We start from the raw sequence: 25840 nt of genomic DNA on the forward strand, positions 1-25840 counted from the left end.
TGTATAATTTGGAACTAATGTGATTTGGAAATAATGTGATTTGATATGCCTGTTAATAAAGATTATTTTTTAAAAGAGAGAGAGAGAGAGAGAGAGAGAGAGAGAGAGAGAGAGAATCTGGTCCACAGCCAAGCTCAGTTGTAGAACCAACCCTTGCCTCACCTGTTGGGTAGAATCACCATTTTGCTCATTCTAAATGTGTTTTTGCCACCACAGAATAACATGACTGGTTTTCTCTCATATATATTCTACCCAGAAACAAATCCCATGGGCCATGCTGTGGTTTCATGCAGTATATCTCTGTTACGGTATATTTATACAGAAATCCAGAGGGGTTCTTCCAAACTCCCTCCACCTGGGAAGGTTTTATTGAAGCAACCAGGCATTGTGTATGGGCAAATTGCACACAAAAATATGCACAGTAGGTTAAATTTCAAGGAAGATGTTGATCAATTGTCTTGAGTACTTTTTAAAAAACCACAGAAACTGATTTGAAGGACTAAACTAGACTGGGGAAATTGACTGGAATAAATAAGAAAATGAGAGAAACTGAAATTGACATATGTGTCCCTCTCTACCTGATAGGCAAGCACAATGTGCTGTTTTTCTCTTCATGGACTTTTCTGTTTACTGTACAATGTTGGTAGCATAGGCCTTGTGGATTTCTTACAACTCATCTGCTAGCACCACTCAAACTCTTTCCAATAATAAAGACAGGTTTTTCTCGCTCTCTGTGGGACAAAGATAAGGGCCCCATGGAAACATGCCATTTTCTTGGCAGGTTTTATTTCCTTCCACCTGCTGCTCTTTGCCCCCAAAGGTACTGACAGAACACAGTACCACATGGGGTAGTGGTTTGTGTCAGGCTAAGACCTGAGAGACTGGAGCTCTGGCATGAAGTTTACTGGGTGACTTTGGCCAGGCACTGCTTCTGAGTCTGACCCAACTCAGAGGGTTGTTATGGAGGATAAATGAGCAGGCAGAACCAGGTACACCACCTTGAGCCCCTTGAAGAAAATGGTGAGGTATAAATGCAGTAAATTAATAAATGCATCACTATGTACTGTGCTATTATTAGCCTTTTATTATGGTGTGAAGGCACAGGAGACAATCACTTTGAAGTTGCTAAGCAGGTCTAGGTTTGGTAACTGCCTGGACATGTGACTACCTGAGAATCACAGGATTCCATGACAGGAGACAGGTGGGACAGGTGAGTATCTTCAACAGGAAGGGCCACAGCACACAGAAGGTCTTGGGTTCAACCCCCAAGATTGTTTGATGTCTAAATTATTTCTGCTGTGTACACCACCACTTTGTAAAAGTAAGGGTTATGACTGTTTAAATAAATAAAATAGGTAAGAAAAATCAAGGAATACGTTTCCCCATCTTGGAACAGACGACACACCCAGCCACATAGAGTTGCAAGTACTGCTGTTTATTTGGGATTTCAGCCTATATATGAGTAGCAGGTGAGTTTAGCAGTCATGGAAGGAGTTGACATCCCTCTGGGTGCAGGTTCTTCTAGACAGCCAGCCAGGGTTCCTCCTTGTTAGCACTCACGAACGATAATTTGTGGTGTCGAACTACAAAGGTAGGGGTTCTTGGTTTCACAATTACTGCTGTCCCATGCAATATAATCTATGTGGAAAGAAAATTAAGGCAGCTGAGATACCAGGGTGATTTGTGGGTTGCAGGATCTGTGCTCTCCTTGGGATACAACCTCCCAGGGTTGTTTATTTTATGCATTACATGTTTATAGCTACCCATCCACAAACATTCCCTGGACAACATACTGCAAAATATTAAACATGCAATATAGGTTATTAAAACTAATAATTAAAATATTAACTGTCTTCTGTCTTATTAGAAAAGTGTTGTTCACTCCACGGCCTTTTAAGGCTCATTCACACATTCATGTGGGATGACCACAGCCTTAAATATTTATTTTCTTTTGAAATAGTATATACTGTATATTCCACCTCTGTATGAATTATCCAGGTTCACTTACAATCCACAAGAAACAACACACGCAATGAACAAAATAATAAAATAAAGTCAAGAGAGGTAACGGTATGAAATTCACTTGGGAGCAATCCTCCTCAAAGCTTGCCAAGGGGGGAACTGTCTTCAGTGCCCATCTGAAGCAATAGAACATTACTATGCAGGTCTTTTTTCCTATATGGAAAATGCATATGTCTGAAACAGCTGTCACAGATCAAAACCATGGGCAGAATTTCTGTATCCATCACCAGAAACACAACGTTTGACCTAGAGGAAGTTCACCAATTCGGCTCCTGAGATTTCAAATGCTAAGCATGAGTGGCTGACTCAGCCCCTTTTTTTCATCTTCACTGAGGGCTCCTCCAGAATGGGGGTTTTGCATGGGTGTGTTCTGCAACATAACACTGATGCATGAGCAGTGCATTTATAGTGGACCATCCATGCGTCCTTTTGCTTTATTAGTTGTTCTGCAATGCTTCCCTGGTGTTGTTGCATCATTGCCATTTGGAGGGGCCACTCTTGCACCACAGGGCAACAAAGGCAAGACAACAATAACCTTGGCTGGAGGTGAATGCACAGACATACACAAGTGGCAGCACAGGATATTTAAGGTGACACAGTGGCAGCATCTTAAAAATGTGATTATGACTACCTGTGCTAGCCACCTGGTTGACGTATATGCCACCTTTCCTGGCAGGCAAAAGTCTTTAAGCCCATCAGGACTCCCACTGGTTTGAGCTACAAAGCTGTCAGATTTGGGAAGTCAGGCCTCTACTGAACAGTTGCTAAGTGGCGTGGTGGTGGTGTCCTTTATGTCACTTATGAATCCTAGGAAGCATCTCCAAGCAATTTCACTGTACAATTGCTGTACAGAACAGCAGGTGGTGAACAGCTACCTCACTTGCCGTAAGCATTTTCTCTGGAATCCTCTTCCCCCTTTGCTCTTGCTTTAACAACCTAGCAAGCACATGCCTGGAACCCTGGCTGGGGTGAATGTGGCAGAAGGAAGAGGCTGCAACAGAAGAGGGGTGTCTAGGTGTGCCAGCCACTTTTTTTGCTACAAACTGCATCCTTCCCACCTCTGACCCAAGCAGTGCTTTGCAGCTGTTTAGAGGAAACACCCATAAATCTCAGCTCTCAAAGTGTTAGAGCTGGAAGGTACACAAAAGCAGCCGTATTTTGCTCTTCTCCTTCCTGAATCCCTGTGTCCCCAACTGCCAAAGGACCTGCACACTTACTTGTGCCGTGGAGCAATAGCGCACAATGTTCATTCTTTCTGTCTATGTCATCCAGCCAAGCATATAAGTTAAACCTGGTGGAATCAGTCCAATCCCATACGTTATCCTGCAGGTGGAAGGCAAGAAATGCAGTTAGTAAGGGAATCAACCATGTGGAATACTTTGGAGAATGCTCGTGGAATGGCACAGAAACTTACCAAGGTTGCAGTCCTAGACCAGTCTGCCTGGGAATAACATTGTGGTTGGGAATCTGTACCCCCCCCCCAAATATGTTTCTGGACTACATTCCCACCATCCCTGGCTATCAGCCATGTTTTCAGAAGCTTAGGAGTTGTAGTTCAGCAGCATTTGGAGGGTCAAAGATTTCCCACACCTGTGGTATGACTTCATTGAGTTTACGGCTAAGTAGAAGGTCCACAATGTGATATGCCTTGGTTGGGAACAATAAGTAACTTGGTCTTTTTCTTCAGATTCTGGATAGTTTTGATGCAGGACATTGCATTCCCATCCTATCAGCTGATGGGCAGTGGGACTGCATCATGCTCAAGGCATTCAAACACCACCACCTTCAAATCTCTGCATTTCTGCTTCAAATCTCTGTGAAGGTTTGATGGAGAAGCACAGGCACAGGATTCAACGGCCCTTTGTAAACATCCCTGTGTGCTGTGTTTACAAAGGGCTCTTCGAAAGCCCCACAGTTTGCTTTGAAGTCCTGCTCACTGGGGTTCCCAGGGGAAGCATCACCTGACATCACTATGAGGTGAGGGGATTGGCAGGTTGCCCACCTGCCATCTTTGTCCTGAGAGGAGTGGGGAAGATAAAGATCTGACCCCCTCCAGCCAGAAACGTTCCCCCTGCCCCGCCCCACTCTGCTGTAAAGGGCAGATCTGTTTTGGAGGCCTGTGCTCTTCATTTTCCATAGGGGTTGCCAACACAACACCAGCAGGAACCAGTGTTTCCACCAGAAGTGTGAGATCCAAAGGATAATTTATATATTGGCCCAAGAGATGTGAATTTGATCAATTCACTTAAAAATGTAGATCAAACCAAATTCTCCTCCCTGCTGACCTATGAAGTTCATTCAGTGATAAGAAATTTATGGCATATACAGTGGTACCTCAGGTTACATGCATTGCAGGTTACATACGCTTCAGGTTACAGACTCCGCTAACTCAGAAATATTACCTCGGGTTAATAACTTTGCTTCAGGATGAGAACAGAAATCGTGCTCCGGCAGTGCAGCAGCAGTGGGAGGCCCCATTACCTAAAGTGGTTCTTCAGGTTAAGAATGGACCTCTGGAACGATTTAAGTATTTAACCCGAGGTACCACTGTATTGTTGGACTCCAACACTCATCATCCCGAGCACTGGACATGCTGGCTGGGGTTAATGGGTGCCATGGACTGGTTGGATGCAGAGGAAGAATAAGGGGAACCAGCTGCGGAAGCTTCAAGGGAAGAAGGCTCAGAGACAGGGGACTGGTGGTGGGACAATGATGAGTGGTCAGAGGGAGGAGGAGGAGGAGGTGTCAGAAGCTGAAGAGGTAACAGGGTTTAGTGATCAGGGAGAGTTTGTGGCAGAGAGAAGCCCAGAAGCTGCAGCAGAAACAGAAGCAGGAGAGGAGTGAGGCCAAGAGGCAGAGATGAGTCAGGCTGGTGAAGAAGCATGGGTGTCTCCCATGTCTGCAAAGGCAGACACCCAGCAGCAGTCTCAGATTGCTTGGGGAAAACCTGGGAGAGGAGGAGGGTTGGGCAGCTATGGGAAGCATCCATTCTTCGCAACTGCCTCATAACAACAAGTTGTACCGAATAAGAGTTGTAGTGCTCATTAGGCCTGGCATTCCTGAGCAGATCCCGTTTCTTCAAATAAAGAGTTAAGTTCACTTATCTGTGAACTGGCTCGCTCCCAACAACAGCTGTTGAAGCCCAGCAACACCCAGAAGGCCACAGATTCCCCTTCCCTGGGTTAGATGGCGACTGGCTGGCTCAACATTAGTACCCGGGCCATCCTGCACCCAGTTTGACTCTCACTTCCACATTACAGCTAGTCCAATACAGTATGTGTTTCTCCCCAACCTTGAGAGAGAAAGTTCTTACAGATAAGGAATTATTGGAGAAGGCTTTCTAGGTCAGAGAGTGGCATTTCCTGACAGATTGTGTGTGGCTACAGTTGACATTTGCCATCATGGAGATCTCCAGGGCATCAGTTCCACTTTTGAATTACTTGATCTTGTTTTTGATTTCCGAAATTCAGAAGAGAAGAGTGTTGGAAACATCCCGAGACGTTAAGCACCAGGGAGCTTGCTGCACTCACCTTTTGAGGATCGTGGAGACCTATCCAAACATCTTTGTTGTCACTGAAGCCGGCAACAAATTTCGCAATTGCACAGACTTCTTCCTTGCTATGGAAGGAGACTAGGTCGGCACGATGTTCCTTTTGGCATTTCTCCTACACAAGGGCAAAAAGAATGCCATTCACTCTATGGGTTGCACCAGCTTCTAGACACAGTCCCCAGCTGCTAGCTTTGACTTTCTTTTTTAATCAAAACATACTCTACCAAAGCTGAACAAAGGTTTGCTTGCTGCAACAGCTAGAGCTCAGCTATCAACAGAGTCAGGTTTACCTTCTTTTTTCTTTCTTTCTTTTTATCAATTAAGTTGCCCCCAGTTGCAGTTTAGCCTTTGCAGGATAAGCCTTCCAGCCCCATGCAAACACTAGTGCCAAGTGTTCATAATTTACACCAGTTTTGCCCTTGTTCCATTTTTCATCTTTTTTTTACATTAAAACAATAATGCAGAAGAATGAAAGAGAAACAGATAAATGCTACGAAGGCTGAAAAGTCATGATTTTGTGCCTGGCAAAAACTTTCCTCTATAACCAGTCCTTTGGCCTTCAACTCTCTGTAGCCTTTTAGAAGTGGACGGGATATTTTTCATGTATTTCTTTTTCCTCTTGGTTCTAATGTATCTATGTGGTGTTTTTTGATCTGGCTGGTTTGTTGGTTGGTTGTAAGTCACTTTGGGTTGCCCTGGGCAAGATAAAGCAACTAACAAATGTAATAAATAATAATGATAATTGTTCTTTATTATATTCATTACTACTTCTTCTGCCTTAAAATTACTGGATTAATATTGTGCATTAGGGATCTACTCTTTGGCAATACTACCCTTTTGCTTTGAGTAAATAAACCGATAATCCAGTGCAGAGTAGGTTCACTCCTGATACCAACCTCTGAAGTTCTGCACTCTCCCCACAGATTGTTGTGCCTTCTTATCTGAAACTCGTTGAGGAAAGGACTGACCTGAGGCACAGCAACCTTCTTTAAGGAAGTCTCCTTTCCACCCACTCCCAGAACTCGTGCAAGACCATGCAACGCGAGCAAGTGAGGTCTTGTGGGATTTGGGGGCCAACACCAGCCTTCCCGCATTGTGTGGGGCCAGCCACGCTGTGCCACAAAGTGATTCCTGTCACACAGGGAGTGCGCCAAACCATGAGCTCCATCAGTGGCCACCGGCCTCAGTATAGCCAGGCCCAACTCCATCCTTCCAGCACCTTCCTGTCCAGTCTCTATTTTCACAGAGAGGAAAGGGATGTTGACTCCTCATATGCACAGCTAATACAATGATAAACCATCTCTTACCATAGCCTGTGCAAAGGTCACAGGTTCCTTGAAGTAGCCATAACAGTTTCCTTCACGCTTCAACCAGTTCTCTGGGCAAGTGAATCCTGCAAGGAGCAGCAGAGTTATTAGATAATATTGCAGTGTCCATTGACCACAAACAATAAAAATCTGATTGACTGGCTAAGAGAGACTCCTAGAGCTGTAGCGCAGGTTATTATTCTCTTACTATGGGAATAGGCTTGAACACACATGCACTCCTCTCTCCTTTTATTGCATTACCATAAAAAAAACATTGTTTTCCAAAGGAGAGGGGGAGATTTAGTCACACTCAGGAACATGACTCAATATTTTCCCATTTTAATGGTGTGTTGGGGGACCAGGATGGCTTAGGATGTTTCGGATCCACATTGCTTATCAGAATGCCCCCTTCCCAGCCCTTCTGAAGCCGTAGAGCCAGTGCCAGTAAGGCCAGCGCTTTGAAAGAGCCAGTGGCAGAGAGAGTAAGGGAGGTTTTGGCATCAGATCTACCACTCTGATGTTAGAGCTCTGTTTCACATTTCAGAAGGGAAGATCCCATCTATCCTTTCCCCTTGGGACACCTTCCCAGTGGCCATTTAGGCAGGAATGGCTGGTTGGTCCTTTGCCCCCATCAAGAGCTCATTGCTGAGGTCTCCTGTGGTGCCCTGGAAGGCTCCCTTCCTTCCCTCCACCCCCAACTGCTTTTGGAAGTAAAATACACTTCAGCTAGTCAGGGGAGAGCAGAGAAAGACTCTGCGGTAGTTCAGATTTGGAGAGATGCCGAGAGTGCTGTGAATTGCTACGTACCTGTAGGCTGATGAGCCTCTGAAAGAGAGCCAATTTGGTACAGTGGTTAGAGTATCAGAGTAGGACCTGGCAGACCAGAGTTCAAAACCCCACTCAGCATGAAGCTGACTGGGTGACTTTGGACCAGACACTGCGTCTCAGCCTTACCTACCTCACAGGATTAAATGAGGAGAACCATGTATGCCACGTTGAGCTCCTTGGAGAAACAGGTGGGAGTAAATGCAATAAATAAATAAATGGAATCTTGCTGTCGGTGGAATCACTGAAAAGGATGCCCAAGCTCAGAAACATACCTTCTTGGAAAGTTAGCGTTGGCAGAGGAGTCATAAGCAGCAGGCAGAGATAAAATGCCACAGATATGGAGGTTCTTCTTAAAAGCATGGTGTCCTCCTCAATGGCTTTGTAAAGAAAATTCAGAAGAGAAATCGTTGGGAAAACACTCTCCTCTTCAATGCATCTGGAGAATTTCGAAGAGGTTAATATACCTTTCTGAATACTGATATCCTCCAATTAGGATTCTTCCAAACTAAGGACACGAGATACTGATTTGATTTTCTCAGAGAACAAATATTTCTCCTTGTCAATAACAAAATGATGAATGGAGGAAGGAAACTGAAATGAAGGGAAAGTTCAGCAAACATGCATGGACTATGTGCTTAAATTTAAAAACAAACAGGTAAATTGGAAACAGTTCTCTGACTCTCCCAGTCATATAAATACAGATATTGCATCACACCACATTGATCAGCAAGGTGAAATCACATGAAAATTTCAAAACAAACACCAAATATTTGGGAACTCAAATAGCTAGGGATCTGTCTGAAACTTTTCCACTACATTGTTCTCCCTGTGCCATAAGCCTGTAAATACGGAGTTGCATCAGCCATGTTACATCCATAGAGATATACTGTTCTTGATGCCAGGATTTTCAACCAATGGTATGATTATTTATCATTGGCCTTTTTCCTGCTTTTAATATCATATTTACCTAAGCCTCCTTCCAAAGAACCAGCAATTAACTTTGCACAAAGCACCCATTTAACTCAGACATTGGTCATCATACATTTGGAATTAGTCATCATCTTTACACCGATGTTGTTCAGTTGTTGTTTGTTTGTTTGTTTGTTTGTTTCCCAGAAGTGAGTTATATTCTGCTTTTCTATCATGCATTTCCCAAGTGCAATCATATCTGGAAAGGTATGCATTAAATTCACCAGATTAAACTGAAGTAATAAGGGACATTATTATAGACAATATTCTAAAGACACAATCTTTCCTCCTCAAAAAGGTACACACTATCTCGCCAGAGTGGTGCATGCTCTAGTTATCTCTCGCTTGGACTACTGCAATGCACTCTATGTGGGGCTACCTTTGAAGGTGACCCGGAAACTAAAACTAATCCAGAATGCGGCAGCTAGACTGGTGACTGGGAGCGGCCGCCAAGACCACATAACACCATCTTGAAAGACCTACGTTGGCTCCCAGTACATTTCCGAGCAAAGTTCAAAGTGTTGGTGCTGACCTTTAAAGCCCTAAACAGCCTCAGTCCAATATATCTGAAGGAGCATCTCCACCCCAATCGTTCTGCCCGGAAACTGAGGTCCAGCACCAAGGGCCTTCTGGCGGTTCCCTTGCTGCAAGAAGCCAAGTTACAGGGAACCAGGCAGAGGGCCTTCTCAGTAGTGGTACCCACCCTGTGGAATGCCCTCCCCCCAGATGTCAAAGAGAAAAACAACTACCAGACTTTTAGAAGACATCTGAACGCAGCCCTGTTTAGGGAAGATTTTAATGTTTAACAGACTATTGTATTTTAATATTATGTTGGAAGAGTGGCTGGGGAAACCCAGCCAGGTAGGCAGGGTATACATTTATTATTATTATTATTATTATTATTATTATTATTATTATTATTACTACTACTACTACTACTACTATGGACCCACATTTGATTTTATCTCATCACACCCCACATGGTAACTACTGTACTTTTCTGTCTATAAGATGCCCCCCTATTTTTAGGGACTCAATTTTAGGAAAATGAAGGGAGATGGCCCAAAGTTGTTGAGCCTCTCCCCTCATGCAGCTGCCGGCAGGAAACACTCCCTAGATAGTTTCCCGCACGCAGCAGCATTGGGGGAGTTTGCGCTTGCATCCAGAGGTACCACTGTATTGCTGCGTCTTGCTGGCTCAAAATCGTTATCGTGGTCAGAGACATAGGAAGGTCAGGTGGTACCCAGTGCAGAAAATTTATTGTCACCCACACACACCTTGATTTTTTGTTATTTTTTATTTTTGCCTGCAAAAATGGTTTTACGTTATTTCATATTTTCTTACAAAGGAATGTGGATTCTGAGCCTCTGATAACAAGTAGACGACTGTGGGCAGAGACTGTGGATTGTCTTTTGGCTTGTGTTATTTTATTTATGTTTATTGCCTATTTATTTAATAAAATTTATTTTAAAAAACCTGTAAAGTGGTTTACCAAAACAAAAAACAAAAAAACACTACAGCAGTAAAACCAAGAAAAATTTACAATCCTACTTTAAAACATACAAAAGCTAAAATATTAAGATTAAAATTACTTCAACTTCCTAAGCATCTAGGCATGCTTGCCTAAAGAAGAATGCTTTTAGCAGGTGCCTGAAAAGAGTCTAGCAAAGGTGTGTGCTTTGTTGAAATTTCAGCCTTCACGACATAGGAAAACGGCCAAATAAACAGCTATTTTGGTGGAGGAGGGTCAAGATATTAACTGATATGCATGAAATTTCTTATGTAGCTATATCATCCCTAGTGTAGTAAGATAAGACCTTTGGAGCAGGCATTTTTTTAAAAGAGTTTTTTTTAATGAACCTCCCTAGTAGGGCAGTAATTGTTCCTTGATAATTTGTCACCCCCCCCTCCATGATGACACCTGGGGTGGCCCCCTGCCCCCCTTTCCTACGCCCCTGATCATGGTGTGATTTCAAAAGTGCTTTTGTACAGTATATTGAAAAATTGCACAGCGCTAAAACAGACCATAAAATTTGTTATATTACCATGCAAAAATGACAAAAAATTAGTTGGGGGGCCGCGAGGGATGGGGCCACAGACCCCCTAATTGGGAACCACTGTTCTAGATGTTTTGGACTACAATTCCCAGTGCATTTCCCCTTATTTTCCTTATTGCAAAAATTCTGATGTGCCAGGGTGGAGGAGCAGGGGGCTTTTTTTGTTCAAGGGTTCCAAGTCAGTGTTAATTACAAAACCTGAATTCACCTGTATGTGATTGAAACCCACCTGAAAACAGGAAAGGCCTGAGGGGTTCTTTGTGTAGCCATGCGCCAAGGATGTGGCTTTTGCATGTTTGCTTGAGCACAACTTGTAACAGTGAAGAAGAAGCTGTAGTTTACAAATAAAGGAATGAATGAAGCTTTCTGCGAAAAGAACTTGGAAGACCTCATGGTAGGAAAACAATGGTGGGGATCTTAATAAATCAAAAGCCGCCATCTTGGAACTACATTAATACCTGCCATTAAGGGGCTAGGAAGCTGCTTCTCATCCACAAAGCAGTAGGACTGGGGGCCAGGACTGTTTATAGAACAATGTATAGGATGGAAATGCTGTACTTTCCTCCCTTCCAAGCTTGTTTTACCTACTTATTATGACAAATATACACAGACTGTAAAAACAAACAGGGAAGGAACTAGAAGAAGTTATGGGTGCAGGAAAGGCTAAGTATTCCCTTTCTCCTGCCATTTCTCTGCTCCAAATTCCACGGCCTGTTCCAGCGCTTTGCAAGTAGTAACTGAGCTATCCAGCCCCATATTTCTAAAGAGTAGTCAGGGGACAGCCTTCTATATAATGGTTGTTTTTCTATATAGGTGACTGTGTATATAAATTAATCAGACAAAGTGGGTGTGTGGTTACTTGATACATATTTGAAAACCTTCCCCTTGATTAGGATATCCCTGTCTTTTCCTCCCTGCACATGCCCCAGGTGAACGAAGAAGGATGTGGTGATTGCAGTCTTGGTCTATGGCCAAGTGTAGATTGAATCCCCATTGCCAGAACCACCTACATTTCTTTTTAAATGGACACAATGTGAGGTAATGCAGAATCAATCTGCAACGAGCTTTTCTTTTCAGAATGAAACCAGTTTCTGAATAAGTGCTTTTGAAGAGCGGGGGGGGGGGGACACTAGACCTAGGCTGAGTGTGGGCTAGGTAGAAAAAACAAATATTTAGTCTCCATTGATTCCAGAATAAAATGTCTGTACGTAGTCTTGGTCAGATTCCTGAATCCCCACTCAAAACATTTTCAACTGAACTGGATAAACAATAACCCATCTCCCGTGGGTTCCCAGATGGATTTTATTGGAGTGCAAAGACACTATTCATCCTATTTCTAATTTCATCAGCACTCTTCACAACTTTGTCCTGAATGACATGATCTTTGCTCATATAATTATTCCACAGAGCTTATTTTTTGGAATTTTATTTAACTTTAGCCTGCAGTGGGCTTAGAGACTGTAGGCTGCACAGCAGCAATGCTCTTTGTCACTCTTTCATCTCCCTTTGTTGCATCCCTAAGTACTTCAAGTTTAGATTGTCTGATCCTTGGTGCTAGGAACAGCTTTGCTTCTCATTTGTATGTTTCTGGTTTTTGTGACTCAGACTATCCAGTACACTGAGGCCAGCAAAAGTGCACATACTTTAATAATGGTCACAAAAATGAAAATAGCAAAGCTCGCTGCATCTCAAATATCTCCTGGAGCACCCTTATTAAAGCCTCAAGGTCTTTATAGACGTTTTAAGAATCCACAGCTTTCTTTCGCAAATAAGTTTCTAGCCCCTAGTACAGTTATAGATATGTCTTTCTTATATACACAACAGCTTGCCATGAGTAAATAAATCTTGTTTTCAAATTTGATTATTCATAGGACTGTTTTATTTAAAATTTATGATTTACTTCAACAATTTTCAGTACGAAAGAATTTTCATACGGCAGTCAACAATCCTACAATGTGAATAATTACAGGCAATGTGAATAATGACACCAGCTGTGCTTCCACAACTCAGGTTTTGCTTTCCGTCCTTCCCTTTTCCATCTATTCTTTTGCAAAGGAGGAAGACAAAAGATCTCCTGCATATCTTAATAATGCCCATATCCTCCTTGGGTGTTAGTCCTTAGGTAATACCAGCACATGCCCCGTAATCTTGTACGATAACATTTTCCAGTCAAAGATGTTTCCTCTAGGAAACTGGTGGACCTGGAACACATCTTGAATGTCTTGAGATTTCAGTACATAATCCCACATGTAGAGATCCGTTATTTCCCCCACAAAACGCCGTTCCTGCTTTTCGGATGGATTTTGTGCACTCTGATCCCATCCAAGCATTGCAGTGCCCCCCGACTGAACAATATGCCCTACGCTGTGCACTTTTCGGACGCTCCTTTTCCCATTCATCCAAAAGGCGGTGAGGCCAAACTCAGCTTCCCAGGTGACGCACATATGACTTCCCAAAGTGCTGAGATCGGGGAGGGCAAACATCACACTCTGACCCCCCATGTGTAAGCCAAAGCAGCCCTTTGCCTCACGCAAGATCCTCAGTTCGTCCTTTTGAGAGCGGTAGGAGAAGAGAATGACTTTGCGATCGCTCAGATCCTCTACTGAGACTCTCATGCAGAGCGTGAATTCCATGACATTCAGAGGCTGCAGTGGAGATATGACAACATAACTCTCCTTCGATTCGTTAAGGAAACTCAGAACTCTGCCCTGCAGACCTAGAAGGGGAAACATCATTAGCACTTCTACAGGAAATCACTGTTCAGCAAAGCAGTGGGGAACTTGTGGCGCTCCATATACTTCTGAACTACAACTCCCATCATCCTTGGTCATTGGTTGGAGCTGATGGGAGCCATAGTCCAACACACAACTGAGCACTTACCTAAATCAGTTTCACTGTCTCTCACAGGGCTCCGTCCACCATCATGAACTGAAAAAGAAATGACATGTCTGAGCTTCTGGCACTGGTGGGGAAAATATTCACATTACTCACAAGTGTTATGTAACCAAACTTTCATCTTTGGTGGAAATGAAATAAGGCAAATGGTTATTGGCAAATGGTTATTACAGTCCTACATGAAATATTGGGCTACTAGGTTTCATTGGACCTCCTCATGTAAAATATTATGTAAAAGACCATATAAGAGTATGTGATCAAAACCAAGTGTTATATATATTATAACTCTAGCTAGAATACTATATGCAAAAGCCTGGATAATTAATCAGAAACATAATAACAGAGACTTAGTAAGAAAGATATCAGAACAGCTAAATGCTGTAAAATTAACAGCTGAGAGAGAGAGGTTCAGAGAAGTTATTAGTGTCATTAGTGGGCGGAACCTGGCAACACAATACATAAAAGGCGAGTTGCAAATTTTAAGGCAGGGAATTGATTACATAGCTCTATGAAGTTCTGAAACATATTATGTCAGGGGAAATATAACAGCAGGTTTCAGCAAAATGAAGATTATGTCTGACAGGAGCTGAAAGTATATATGCTTTTTATTATCTATCTATCTATCTATCTATCTATCTATCTATCTATCTATCTATCTATCTCTATCTATCTATCTATCTATCTATCTATCTATCTATCTATCTATCGTCTGTCTATGATAGTAAACTTCTATAATATTCTTGATGTTTAAATTTTGTATGGGTTGTATGAATTTAATAAATTATTTGCTTTTTTCAAAAAAACAACAACCCAAATGTATGTAACAAAACTGTGGGTTGTCAGATATCAGGAACAGAAAGGGAGAGGTGAAGTTCCAGCAGAAGAGTAGATGTGGAGGCAGGAGAAGCTTCTACTCCCCATCGACAGACATACTGTTCTCCAGTAGCAGTCAGTGGGGCTGTGTTGCTCTCCTGGGGTTGTGTCCAACAAAGTCCTAGCCAGAATAGACCCTTTGAAATTAAGAAACCTAAGTTAGTCCTGTCTATTGACTTCAATGGTGAATAGGACTAACATAGACTAAAATTTCGGCTGACTGTCTTTCCCCTGCCTCTTACCCCTGCGGGTACAAAATATATGCAGCAGCTAGAGCATTGGACTAGTTCCACTGCTCCTCTCACACCATGCCAAACTCCCACTGCCTTGCCCACCCCCCAGAAGTTGTAGTGACGCACAATGTTGGGAAGACGGAAGAGCAACGCAGCCCCACCTGTGCAGCTACTGACATTATCTATTCATGGGTCAGCTCTGGGAAAGGCAGGAAGGCCCTCTCTCACCTGAGTTGTGATAATATGGGTTTTCTAACAATCAGTGATTTGGCTCGCCCACATCGTATGAGCAACATGTTCCTTTGCTGTTCACATCAAATTCACAACAGAGGCCGTCTACTCACCCACATGGAGCCATGGGTGTGCGAGAACTTGCACTTCACAGAGTGAGAGGAACTCATATCTCCCCGGGATTGTAATGGTCACATACTGGCCCTGCATCCCTGCACAGGTGAAGGTCATGGTTTCCCCACGCCCCATGCTGTTGATTGTAGCGCACCTGCAAAGCAACTGGAGCATTACTCAGCGGCATGACCCCAGAGCACAGTGGAGATATGCCACATGGAAATATGGGAACCCCACCAATATTTAGGCCAAAAGGATCAATGATATCAGCAAGAGACACAGAACATTTTGCTCAATCATTTCTTTGCAGTTAAACTTCCTAAGAGGAGCCTTGCTGGACCAGATCAAAGGGCTATCTACTCCAGCATCCTGTTCTCACAATGGCCAACCAGTTGCCTATGGTAAGCCACAACACAAGCAGAACATGAGTGCAGCCGCACTCCCCTGACCATACTCCCCAACATACTGTCTCTGATGCCACTTGCAATATACAGCCTTCATTGCTAGTAGCAATTGATGGCCTTATCCTCCATGAATTTATTGAATCCCCTTTCAAAGTCAACTGCGACAGTGGTCATCACTACATATTGTGATCGAGATGCCATAGCTCAACTATGCAGAAGTGTAGACAATTCTACAGCACGTTCTGCAGCAGGGGTAGCTAATGTGGTCCCTCCCAGCTGTCGTTGGACTGTAACTTCTATAGTCTTGATTGCCGATGATGCTTGCCAGGGCTAATGGGAGTTGGAGTCCGTAGTATCTGGAGGGGACCATGCTGGATGCCCTTGCTCTAGAATACTTACTCTGTTAATACAGCAGGTCTATCTTACTCTGTATGTCATTCATACACATATTATTCATACACACCAGGAAACCATATTCAACACTTGCCTATAGCCGCATTATGCAGGGAGAGACTAGCAGCGATGAGGAAGCTGATGCTTGGGGAGGTTTGGATTCCTAGAATCATAGCTGGAAGGGACCTCAAGTCAACCCCCTGCAATGCAGGAATATCAACTAAAGCATTGATGAGCCTGGATAGCTCAGTTGGTTAGACCATGGTGCTGATAACACCAAGGTTGCAGGTTCGATCCCTGTATGGACCAGCTGCATATTCCTGCATTGCAGGGGGTTGGACTAGATGATCCTCAGGGTCCCTTCCAACTCTACAGTGCTATGATTCTATGATTCTATGATCCCTGACAGATGGCCATCCACCTTTGCTTAAAAACCTCCGAGGAAGGAGAGTCCACATCTAGATGATGTGTTCACCATTACTAGACTTCTCACCGAAAACCCCCTAGGAAGCTTCCATGCAATGACAGCATCCTCCAAAATATCTTTCGGAAACTACCAATTTCATGGATTACAGTCAACGGGATCAGTCCTCATGATGAGTGAGGCTGAACAATTTATTTTATTACTAATCATATGTCTATCCTGCTTTCCAGCAACAGTTGGCTCTCAAAGTGGCTTACAATTAAAATCTTTACTAAGGTATGATATAATTAGAGATATTGTGTATGTATGGGACACAATTTGTCTTCTTTGGGTCCTGGCAGTTGGCAACATAGTCCAAGCTTCCAGGCTCGTCCCTCCAAAGGGAGAGGACAGGAGATACAGATGGACTACAAGAGTGGCTGATGCAATAGATGTTAAAACCCAGCAGCAGCCTCTCCATTTATTTGACTGAGAGGGTTAGGATGTTCATGTTTTAGTAGTACATTTTTTTCAGACTGAGCCCTGCCAACATCATCAGTGAGGAATCAATGGTCTTATACTGCAGATTCCAACTCCCCCAAGTCCTCTGGAAACCAACACGACTAACTGACTTCCAGATCTATTTTTTCAGTTATGTATAATTAACAAACCTGCTAGCGAAAACTACAGCAGATTCACTCTCAGAACATTGCAAACAGCTTGAAAGTCTTGTTTTTTTGATAAAGTGGTTGCACATCAGGTGGTATATAAATTGTGTTAAATGTGTAAAAACAATAAATAGTAAGCTCCAGTGAAATCTATGGGACTTACTCACAACAAAAATGTTTTTAGGATTGGGTCTAAGGTTCCAGTCCTAAGAAAAGTTTATTGGAAGTAGGTTGCACTGAACCCTACAGGACTCACTTCCAAGTAAGATCATATTGCATGTCATCTTTATTGGTTTTCCATCACCATTCATTTGTTAACAGCAGAGAAATACCTGGGATTCATCGTGCCTCCCTTCTGTGGCAAATCTCCAATGAGAATCTCAGCTCCTTTTATCCTTGACTCACAACAGTCTCCTCTGTTTGTGATCACCACAGCAGATACCTGAAATGCTGAATTCAAATCTACCATCCACCAGGGCTCAAAATCCTTCCTCGTCAGGGTGCAGTCTCCATTAGCATAACTATTGGCCAGTGAACCATCTATGGCCTTATTTGACTTCCCCTTTTCTTCATACGTGCTCGACTGGGATGACATTTTCCCCACTGCAATGTTAGGATCTGGAGGGGAAGTGAAGAAAAAAGCACATCTATTTACTGCCAAAACAAAAGCAGAAACACAGACAGCACATGGATATCGAACTGAAGTCAGATCAGATAATGGTTCACTTAAAACACCATTCAGTCTTTGACAGTGGCTAACTGGATGCTCTGTGGCAGTGCAGAAAAAAGGGTGAGATAGCAATATCCACACTCTCTCTTGTCCCCAGAATGTGGTACTTAGAAGCATAGAATTGGAGAGCTGGAAGGGACCCCGGTGTCATCTAGTCCAACCCCCTGCAATGCAGGATTATTTCACCCAACATGGGGCTCAAACCCATGAGATCATGAGTCTTATGCAATTCCAACTTAAAGGATTTATTATCTCTGAATATATTATCTCTCAATATAGAAGATACAAATCTAGCTGTCAATGCTAATAGCCGCTTACTTATCTTTGATGCAAGTTGTCTAATCTATCAGTTTATACTAGTGTGTTAGTGGCGTTTCACATGTTAACCATATACAACTGTGTGAAGAGATATTTTGCTGCCTCTCTCATGCACTTGAATCTGATTTTGGTTTTGATGAATGACTCTGAAGGTCTATTCACACAACCATCTGGGTGCACAGTGAACTCAGGAGGAGTCTGTACATCAGACATAGAATCACAGAATTGTCGAGTTTACACAGTAGTAGCCTGCAGTCCAAAAGAGGCTTATTGCATGCACAACCACACACAGCAGTTTACTTTCAGCAGACATCAGGAAGCACTGTTTTCCTAGCATTTCCCAAAATCAGGCATCTGCACTTGACTGCAGCCGCCACCCATGCAAATAGTCATGCAAGACTCCTGGTTTTATAATTTGAGAGTGAATCATCCCTCTATTCCTTCTCTTATATTTTGTAGCCACCAAAAGACTCATCTTAATTCAGCCTCTGGGGAGCAGACAAGATCAGATAGTTCTGTCCCCCACCCTCTTGCCCTGTAGTAATCGTTGTGCCTTTTGTGGCTTAAAGCGATGCTTTAATGCCATTTTGTTGAATGAATGTATATCCCACATCAGGACCTTGTGGCGAAGGGCAGGTAACAAATTCCAACAAACAGCAGCAACAGCAAAAATATTATTATTATTACATATGCCATCTCAGGCAAGTGGGATAAGGAAGGGTTTAGGTTGAAATAAGCCACACTCAGGATTTACCTCCAACTGGGATTATTGAAGCATCTGCAATGGCAACATTGCCAGCACTGCCTGGAAAAAAGAACAGCAATTACCAATTCAGGTAGGTAGCTGTGTTGGTCTGACACAGTCGAAATAAATAAATAAATTGTCCAGTAGCACCTTAGAGACCAACTAAGTTTATTCTGGGTATAAGATTTCGTGTGCATGCTCACGAAAGTCATGAAGCATACTCACATATGTTTACATGTATAGCTGTTCATGTTTAAATAATCATCATTTTTATATCATTACGTTGTCACTTGGGCCCTGGCTGTGATTTTGTCTTTGATCACATATATTTGATCACTTATATTTCATGGATTACAGTCAACAGGATCCTCATGATGAGTGAGGCTGAACAATTTATTTTATTACTGATCATATGTCTATCCTGCTTTCCAGCCACAGTGGGCTCTCAAAGTGGCTTACAATTAAAATCTGTACTAAAGTATGATATAATTAGGGATATTGTGTACATATGGAACACAATTTGTCTTCTTTGGGTCCTGGCAGTACTTTTTAGCCCCAAATATACAAACACAAGTAACCTTGCTGGATCCAGTAAAGTCCACATGTCCCAAACAGTTTAGGGTCAATCTGTCTACCAAAGTACTTAATCAAAACTGTACTTACGTTTGTGTGTTATGAGCCAATGCAAAGCAGCAATAACCAGAAATGCAGAGTTGCGTAACATGTTTGTTATTTTATCTGCTTTTTGGAACACTCTACAGAGTTCTCAGCATCTTTGCTTCAGCATCCGAGACCTTCTCCATTCCTTTCAGATAAACCACTTTGCTCCTTGTGCTCAGGCTGTTCCTCAAAACTTCGAAATCCAATGTACCCACACAAGCCAGGCTGTCTTATAGCTGGGAAAGCTTTGAGCAGTAGGGCAGTTCTTGGGCACTGCTTTTTATCTGGCAAGATAAAGATATAATGGGTCCGTGGTGTGACTGACTTAACAGGACCAGCCAGAACATAGAAATAGCAGTCAAATTCCAAAAGATGAAACATTATTCATACCTTTCATACACAACAGGTATCCATCTTATGCTGTCGGAATATGATGGGGAGTGGGATGGGAGAAAGTTGTGGTGTACACATAAAACTGAAAACTAGATACCGTAACTAACCATGTCTACTCAGAAGTAGTTCAGGGAAGTTTCTAGTGTATTGTGTTGCATTGTGTTTTTACTATTTTTTGTTGGGAACCACCTAGAGTGGCTGGGGCAATCCAGTCAGGTGGGCAGCATATAAATAAATTATTGTTGTTGTTGTTGTTGTTGTTGTTGTTGTTGTTAGACATACTGAATTCAATTACATTTGTTGTCATGATAAAATAGCATTCTACCAGACAATATCATAAATGTAAGTTGTCAATTTACTTAACCTAATACTGTTTATACCAAAAGATTTCAAAATAGCTGCAATTTTTACTCCCATACAGAAATCACGAAAAGGTTGTCTAGGATCTGGGTAATTCTGCCTGTTAGTTTGTTCCACTTAAATGTTTCAGGCTGTGTATATACAATAACTTTAAAGCACATTCGAAGCACATTTTCCCCTTTTCAAGAATTCTGGACTCTGTAGTTTGTTAAGGGCTGCTGGGAATTGTAACTCTGTGAGGGTTAAACTACAGTGCCCAGAATTCTCTGAGGGAAAGAATGTGATTTGAATGTTCTTTAAAGGTATAGTGCGTACTTAAGATTCAAGGCCTAACGTACAGGTAGACTAGGCAGTTGCCTAGGACAGCGCAGCTAAATGGACATCCGCCATGCCAACTATCTCTGGGCACCTCAGAGTGCTCCATGATACTGTTGGGGTTTTTAGAGGTCATTTCCAATTTGCATGGGTAAGCCCTTGTCCCATTCTGCCTAAGGTGGCAAAATCATGGATTTCCAGTTTGTAGCCCAGTCTATCAATGTAGTCTGCACTGGGAAAATTTGAATTATCTATGAAGGCTTTGTGCATAGCCTGGAGGGGCAGAAGGAGACCCTACAGCAAAAAGCTGTAGAAACCACCATCCTTCAGCTCTGGAAGCTTGCAATTTCCCCTACTGCAAGTTCCTAATTCATTACAGTATTTTATAATGTCTGGGGTAACTAGAGCTCTCAAAAATCATTGCACCACAGAAAGGAGATCAAGGGCAGAAACAAACTACATTGGACTACATTTTCAAACATGGGACATATTTTCAAAAGCATGACTATGAGATGGAAAAATTCAGCCAATTTGTGCTAAAAAAATTTAAAAGGTTGGTGACTATGGCTGCTTCTATGGACTTGTCCAGGTCAAACACCAACTGATGCCTGGCCTGGTTTTATAGGTTCACCCCACAGCACTGCAAAAAAAGGAAGGAATTTGGGTGTGCAAAATCCCCCCCCCCAATATCTCAGTCTCCCTAGATAGAATCATAGAATCATAGAGTTGGAAGAGACTCTAGATACTCTTGCCTAAAGGCTGACAGAAGCCTTCAGCCAGCTCCACTAATGAGACAAGGAAGAGACAGGTGTGTGACTTAGCTCATTGGCAAAGGACAGCCTTTGAAACAGAATCAGGTGCAGGCACCTGTTGTGTAGGGACATCTTGGTCATTCCTGCACTCTGCTTGTGGCATGTGGTTATCAAGATCAGCAGCAAATCGTATCGTGTAGGCATGGCTTAACAAAGAATGTTTCATTAGTGAGGCAAGGGAAGAGATGGTAGATGGGCTTTCAGCTTGGTTGGTCTCCATAAATATTGAGAGGAGAGCTTCCCTCCCCCCCCCACCCCACTCCACCACAGCTCCTTTATTTCAGATTGCTGCCCCGTTGCATTCTGAAGTACCAAAGCAGGGCTCAGATGTTCCCTTTGCAAAAAAAAAAAATATGTTCCCTTTGCTCTGTGATCAAAGGAGGCAACACCACATTTATTTAATTTATTGGGCACTAGCTGTCTAAGGAGAGCTGAGCTACATCATATGAGCACTAGATGTTAATCACAAAATTCTTTATTTTTATGGATCATTAGGAAAGGTTAACTGATCGGGAAGCATGAATAGAATTTTTTTCAGCTTGCAAGCGACTGGCAGTTTTCCTTAGCCCTCCATTTCTAATCCCAGGTGGCTGTTATCTCTGTTCTGACTCCACGCAATGTTCCTAAGCATAAAGTGCCAACATCCAAACACTTGCCTGATGCAGCAGGTGATTCCTGAGTGAAGTATAATATACAGGTGGCACTTCCTAAATGTCTCATAATCTTAAATTGTGCATCAGTTCCCTTTTAATGCTGAAGATATTGGGACGCTCTGAGTGTTTCAAATGTTTACAAATTGTTAGCTTTGATAACAAAATGTCTGTGCTTCTCCAAAGTATCCAGCAAAACGCAAGCCATCCATCATTTGACCTGCGACACAGACTGCCCACCTAGGTTCTAGAGTGCATTTAAGATTATTCCTTTTTTTTAATAAAATATTTATTAAAGTTTTCAGAAATAATACCTCACAAAACAGAAAAAACAGAAAATACAAAAATACAAAAAAAAAAACAATTTAAAAAACACAAAGAGTTTCCATTTACTTATTTTCTTTTAACTTCTTTTCCAGACCTCCTCATACCTCCCTTTCTTATATTCCAATTCAAGTTGTTTGTTCAGCAAATCCTCACCATTAGTTCTCTTACTTATTTCAAAACCTTATTTTCCATATGTCTTAAGCATTACAGCTGAAAACCACTTAATTTCTATCCAGCATCATTCTAGCATTCCTTAATTTTACAATATTTCTGCAAATAGTCTTTAAACTTCTTCCAGTCTTCTTCCGCCGACTCTTTTCCCTGGTCTCGGATTCTGCCGGTCATTTCTGCCAGTGCATTTATAAGATTATTCCTGACAGCTTGATACTAGCAAGGATGCACTAACAGCTTGGTGACTGTGGGGTGAGGAGAGAAGCATATTGCATCATGACTTTTGCAAGGCTGCTTTGATGTTTTCTGACACATCCCACCAAACGATACCCTTGGCCACTCACCCAGCTTATAAATTTACTTATAAGGGTGTGATAATGCAGGGAAATATATCAAACTTCTGGCCTGGTTAACACTATTCACACATGCACGCACACACAAACTGGAGTTACAAGGTACAAAAATGAAAAGACATTGAAACAGGCCTTAATTTCAGTTATGGATCACAGTTTCAGTGTCATGCAGAGGCCTGGAACCTGAAGCTACTAAATGCTTCCAAGGTGTCAACTGTAGGCAACATGGTGCCCTCCTGATGTTGTTGGACTATAACTCCCAGCTGCCCCAGCCAGCATGACCAATGGCCAGGGATGGTGGAAGTTGTAGTTAGTTCAGCAACACCTGGAGGGCACCACATTGGCTAGCCCAGTGGTAGAATGCACCCTTTACTTATCAGAACCCGCTTTAGAATTGAGGGCCCCTCCCTGGCAAGATGCCCTCTGGTGGGACCCTCAGTGGTTATCCCCTGCCAGCAGAACCATAGCAGGCGTCACCATTTTTATTTCCCAGAATGCCTAGGAGAAACACTACTTCCGAAGCACTGCGGGGGAATCAAATAGTGGGTGCTGGCAGCTGCCTATGGCCTGTTCCTTATCACAGGGTAATCACAACATATCCCCCGTATTGCAGCTTCCCAACTGTTTTTATTGTCTTTTGCTGTTATTATTGCACACCACCCTGGGATCCATCTAGATATCCCTAAAACTAGCACGTTGGTATATTTATAGAAAATAAAGCATGCTGTGTTTTTTAATAAATAAAAAAGAACATGGTTGCAAAGGTGAAAAGCGGTATTTTCATTTATAAAGACGCCATATGAGTACTTCTGGATCTGAACAGACAGATCTGAACAAAACCCAAAAGAGGGTTTTGTGCCATGTAAGAGAACAGAGTGGATTTTGTATTTTATTTTTTGCTGTGAGAACCACAAGAAACCACACACTCATTCATATTCAGAAGGACAACAGCTAGCTTTGAGCTAACCAAGCCGCCTAGTGCAATTCCAAAAATATGTCATGTCATATACATGCTTATAAATACCAAATTCATTACAGTATTCAAGTGCAAGTCTTCATGTAGCTAAAACAGCAGTGCGCCCGTGCGCGCGCACGCACACACACGCAGAGCACCAGTGGGCTCAAGTAAACCTGAACACTTGTAGAAGTACAAAAATTTATAAGAACTAGAAAAGCTCAGTGGGCACAGCGGTTACTGCTAAGGGCAGATGGCCAGCAGGGAAGCCAACTTGGAGCAGGAGGCTTCCTTTTCGCTGCAGCTCCTACTCAGCACAGCCTTCATATCTTCTCTCACCCGTGCCAATATGACTGTGCCTGTGGTTCTTTCCGTATCAGCTGTAAGAGAGCATTAATTTATTCAGAAAGGAAGAGCATTTAGTTTTGTATGAGGCATTATTAAGCATACAGAAAGCAGCGTACGAAGGTGGTTTTTGTTTTTATTTCGAAGAACTGGGGGAAGCTCCAGCAGTAAAATGAAAGATCAAGCGGAAATTCTCTCGGATTCGGACGGAGTAGGAAAGCAATCGGGAGCGGAAAGGGCCTCCCTCCAACTTCCCGCCTTACACGCCTCCTAAAAGATGGTTGGAGCAGCCGAAGAGGGCAGAGCGCGGGCTTTTCTGGTTTGAAGCTTAACGTCTCAAGCTTCCCGCCAATCAGACAGGGAGAAACCACCAAGACTTTCCCAGACCTATGGAAGGCTTAGGACGAAACCCAACACTTCAAAACGACCCATACAGCGAGTTGTAGAGGCGGGGAAAAGAGAAACGGGGATCAGTTCCTTGTGCGAAGACATAGTGCAATACCCGATTTAAAGGAAACTTTTCAGTATAAAGAACTCAGTGTTTGTCTACGTGATATGAACAATGCGGAGTAAACTCACTATTTCCACGCCTCTCTAAACGTACCAAATTAACCAGCGAAGGCGCCGCAGCTCCTTCGAGTTAAATGTGCTCCCCTCTCCCATCGCAGAAGCACTTTGTATTAACTCACAAAGTTAAGGAAGAGGAGAAAGGAAGGGAATCTCAAGCTCTTCTCGGGACGCGGTGCAGTGGCTCTGAAAAGAGCCTTTGGGTTGGTGCGGCGCGGCGAGGGCGAGGGGCGCCTAAGCCCTCTCTCCGCGGATGCGCCGCGCCAGCTGGATGTCCTTGGGCATGATGGTCACCCTCTTGGCGTGGATGGCGCACAGGTTGGTGTCCTCGAAGAGCCCCACCAGGTACGCCTCGCTCGCCTCCTGCAGCGCCATCACGGCCGAGCTCTGGAAGCGCAGGTCCGTCTTGAAGTCCTGCGCGATCTCGCGCACCAGGCGCTGGAAAGGCAGCTTGCGGATCAGCAGCTCCGTCGACTTCTGGTAGCGGCGGATCTCGCGCAGCGCCACGGTGCCCGGCCGGTAGCGGTGAGGCTTCTTCACGCCGCCCGTGGCCGGCGCGCTCTTGCGAGCCGCTTTGGTGGCCAGCTGCTTGCGAGGCGCCTTGCCGCCCGTCGACTTGCGAGCCGTCTGCTTCGTCCGAGCCATCTTCGTAGATGCAGAAAAGAACTAAAAGCTGAGCGCAGAAGGCAACATTTATACACTAGTTCTGCTCTCTGATTGGCTACTAGTAGATGAACACCTCTCGCCATTGGATACATTCGACTTGTTGATTGGTTGGAATTACAAAACCTCAAGCTCATTCGACAATTTGAAAAGGCGCGCATTGATGTTTAAAAATCGTCAGCAGCCTCTCGCTTTTTAAATTTTCCTCTCCGTTTTGCATTGCGTAGGCGCCAGGGGCGGAGGAATGCCAAGCTACGTGTAAACCTAAGGGTCGTATAGTGTCTCGTTCACATAAATTACCCTTTTAATTTTTTAAAAAATAGAAAATACGCCTCCATATTTATCGAGCTGCCTCACAAAAACCACATCGCTTAGGAACTGTTTGTGTGCGCTTATATGTAACCCTGTTTATGTAATAAGGTATCCTCATTCGGGACCGTATTTTCCGAAGGTGTTCTGCAATTCCAGTAATCTCTTCCCATTTCACGAACATTTAATAAGTGAATTCTAAAAAAATAACTTGGGAGAC

At 43.2% G+C, this 25840-nt stretch overlaps 2 protein-coding genes across 6 annotated transcripts; both read right to left on the reverse strand.

The window, feature by feature from the left end:
• Positions 1–1414: 1414 nt before the first annotated feature.
• On the reverse strand, positions 1415–24749 carry LOC309351563 (pentraxin fusion protein-like). 5 transcript variants are annotated; one of them, XM_081879323.1, is made up of 9 exons: positions 19404–19613; positions 18750–18800; positions 17280–17565; positions 15079–15233; positions 7980–8084; positions 6880–6965; positions 5553–5687; positions 3240–3345; positions 1415–1638 (listed from the first exon to the last, which is right to left on the reverse strand). In XM_081879323.1, exons 1-9 carry the CDS (start codon positions 19462–19464, stop codon positions 1550–1552), a joined length of 1074 nt encoding a protein of 357 aa, XP_081735449.1. In that variant the 5' UTR covers positions 19465–19613; the 3' UTR covers positions 1415–1549. The 5 variants fall into 5 exon arrangements, with proteins under 5 accessions (XP_081735449.1, XP_081735451.1, XP_081735447.1 ...); XM_081879325.1 differs by lacking the exon at positions 7980–8084; XM_081879321.1 differs by lacking the exons at positions 1415–1638; positions 3240–3345; positions 5553–5687; positions 6880–6965; positions 7980–8084 and adding exons at positions 12590–13449; positions 13614–13661; positions 24661–24749 and having other exon boundaries at positions 19404–19684.
• Positions 24201–25829, reverse strand: LOC309351564 (histone H3.2). The gene has a single exon (XM_081879326.1). The coding sequence runs from the start codon at positions 25291–25293 to the stop codon at positions 24883–24885; it is 411 nt and encodes a 136-aa protein (XP_081735452.1). The 5' UTR covers positions 25294–25829; the 3' UTR covers positions 24201–24882.
• Positions 25830–25840: the final 11 nt, after the last annotated feature.

This window comes from Podarcis erhardii (genome assembly GCF_964252035.2).
Source record: "Podarcis erhardii genome assembly, chromosome: 10".
Classification (NCBI taxonomy): domain Eukaryota; kingdom Metazoa; phylum Chordata; class Lepidosauria; order Squamata; family Lacertidae; genus Podarcis; species Podarcis erhardii.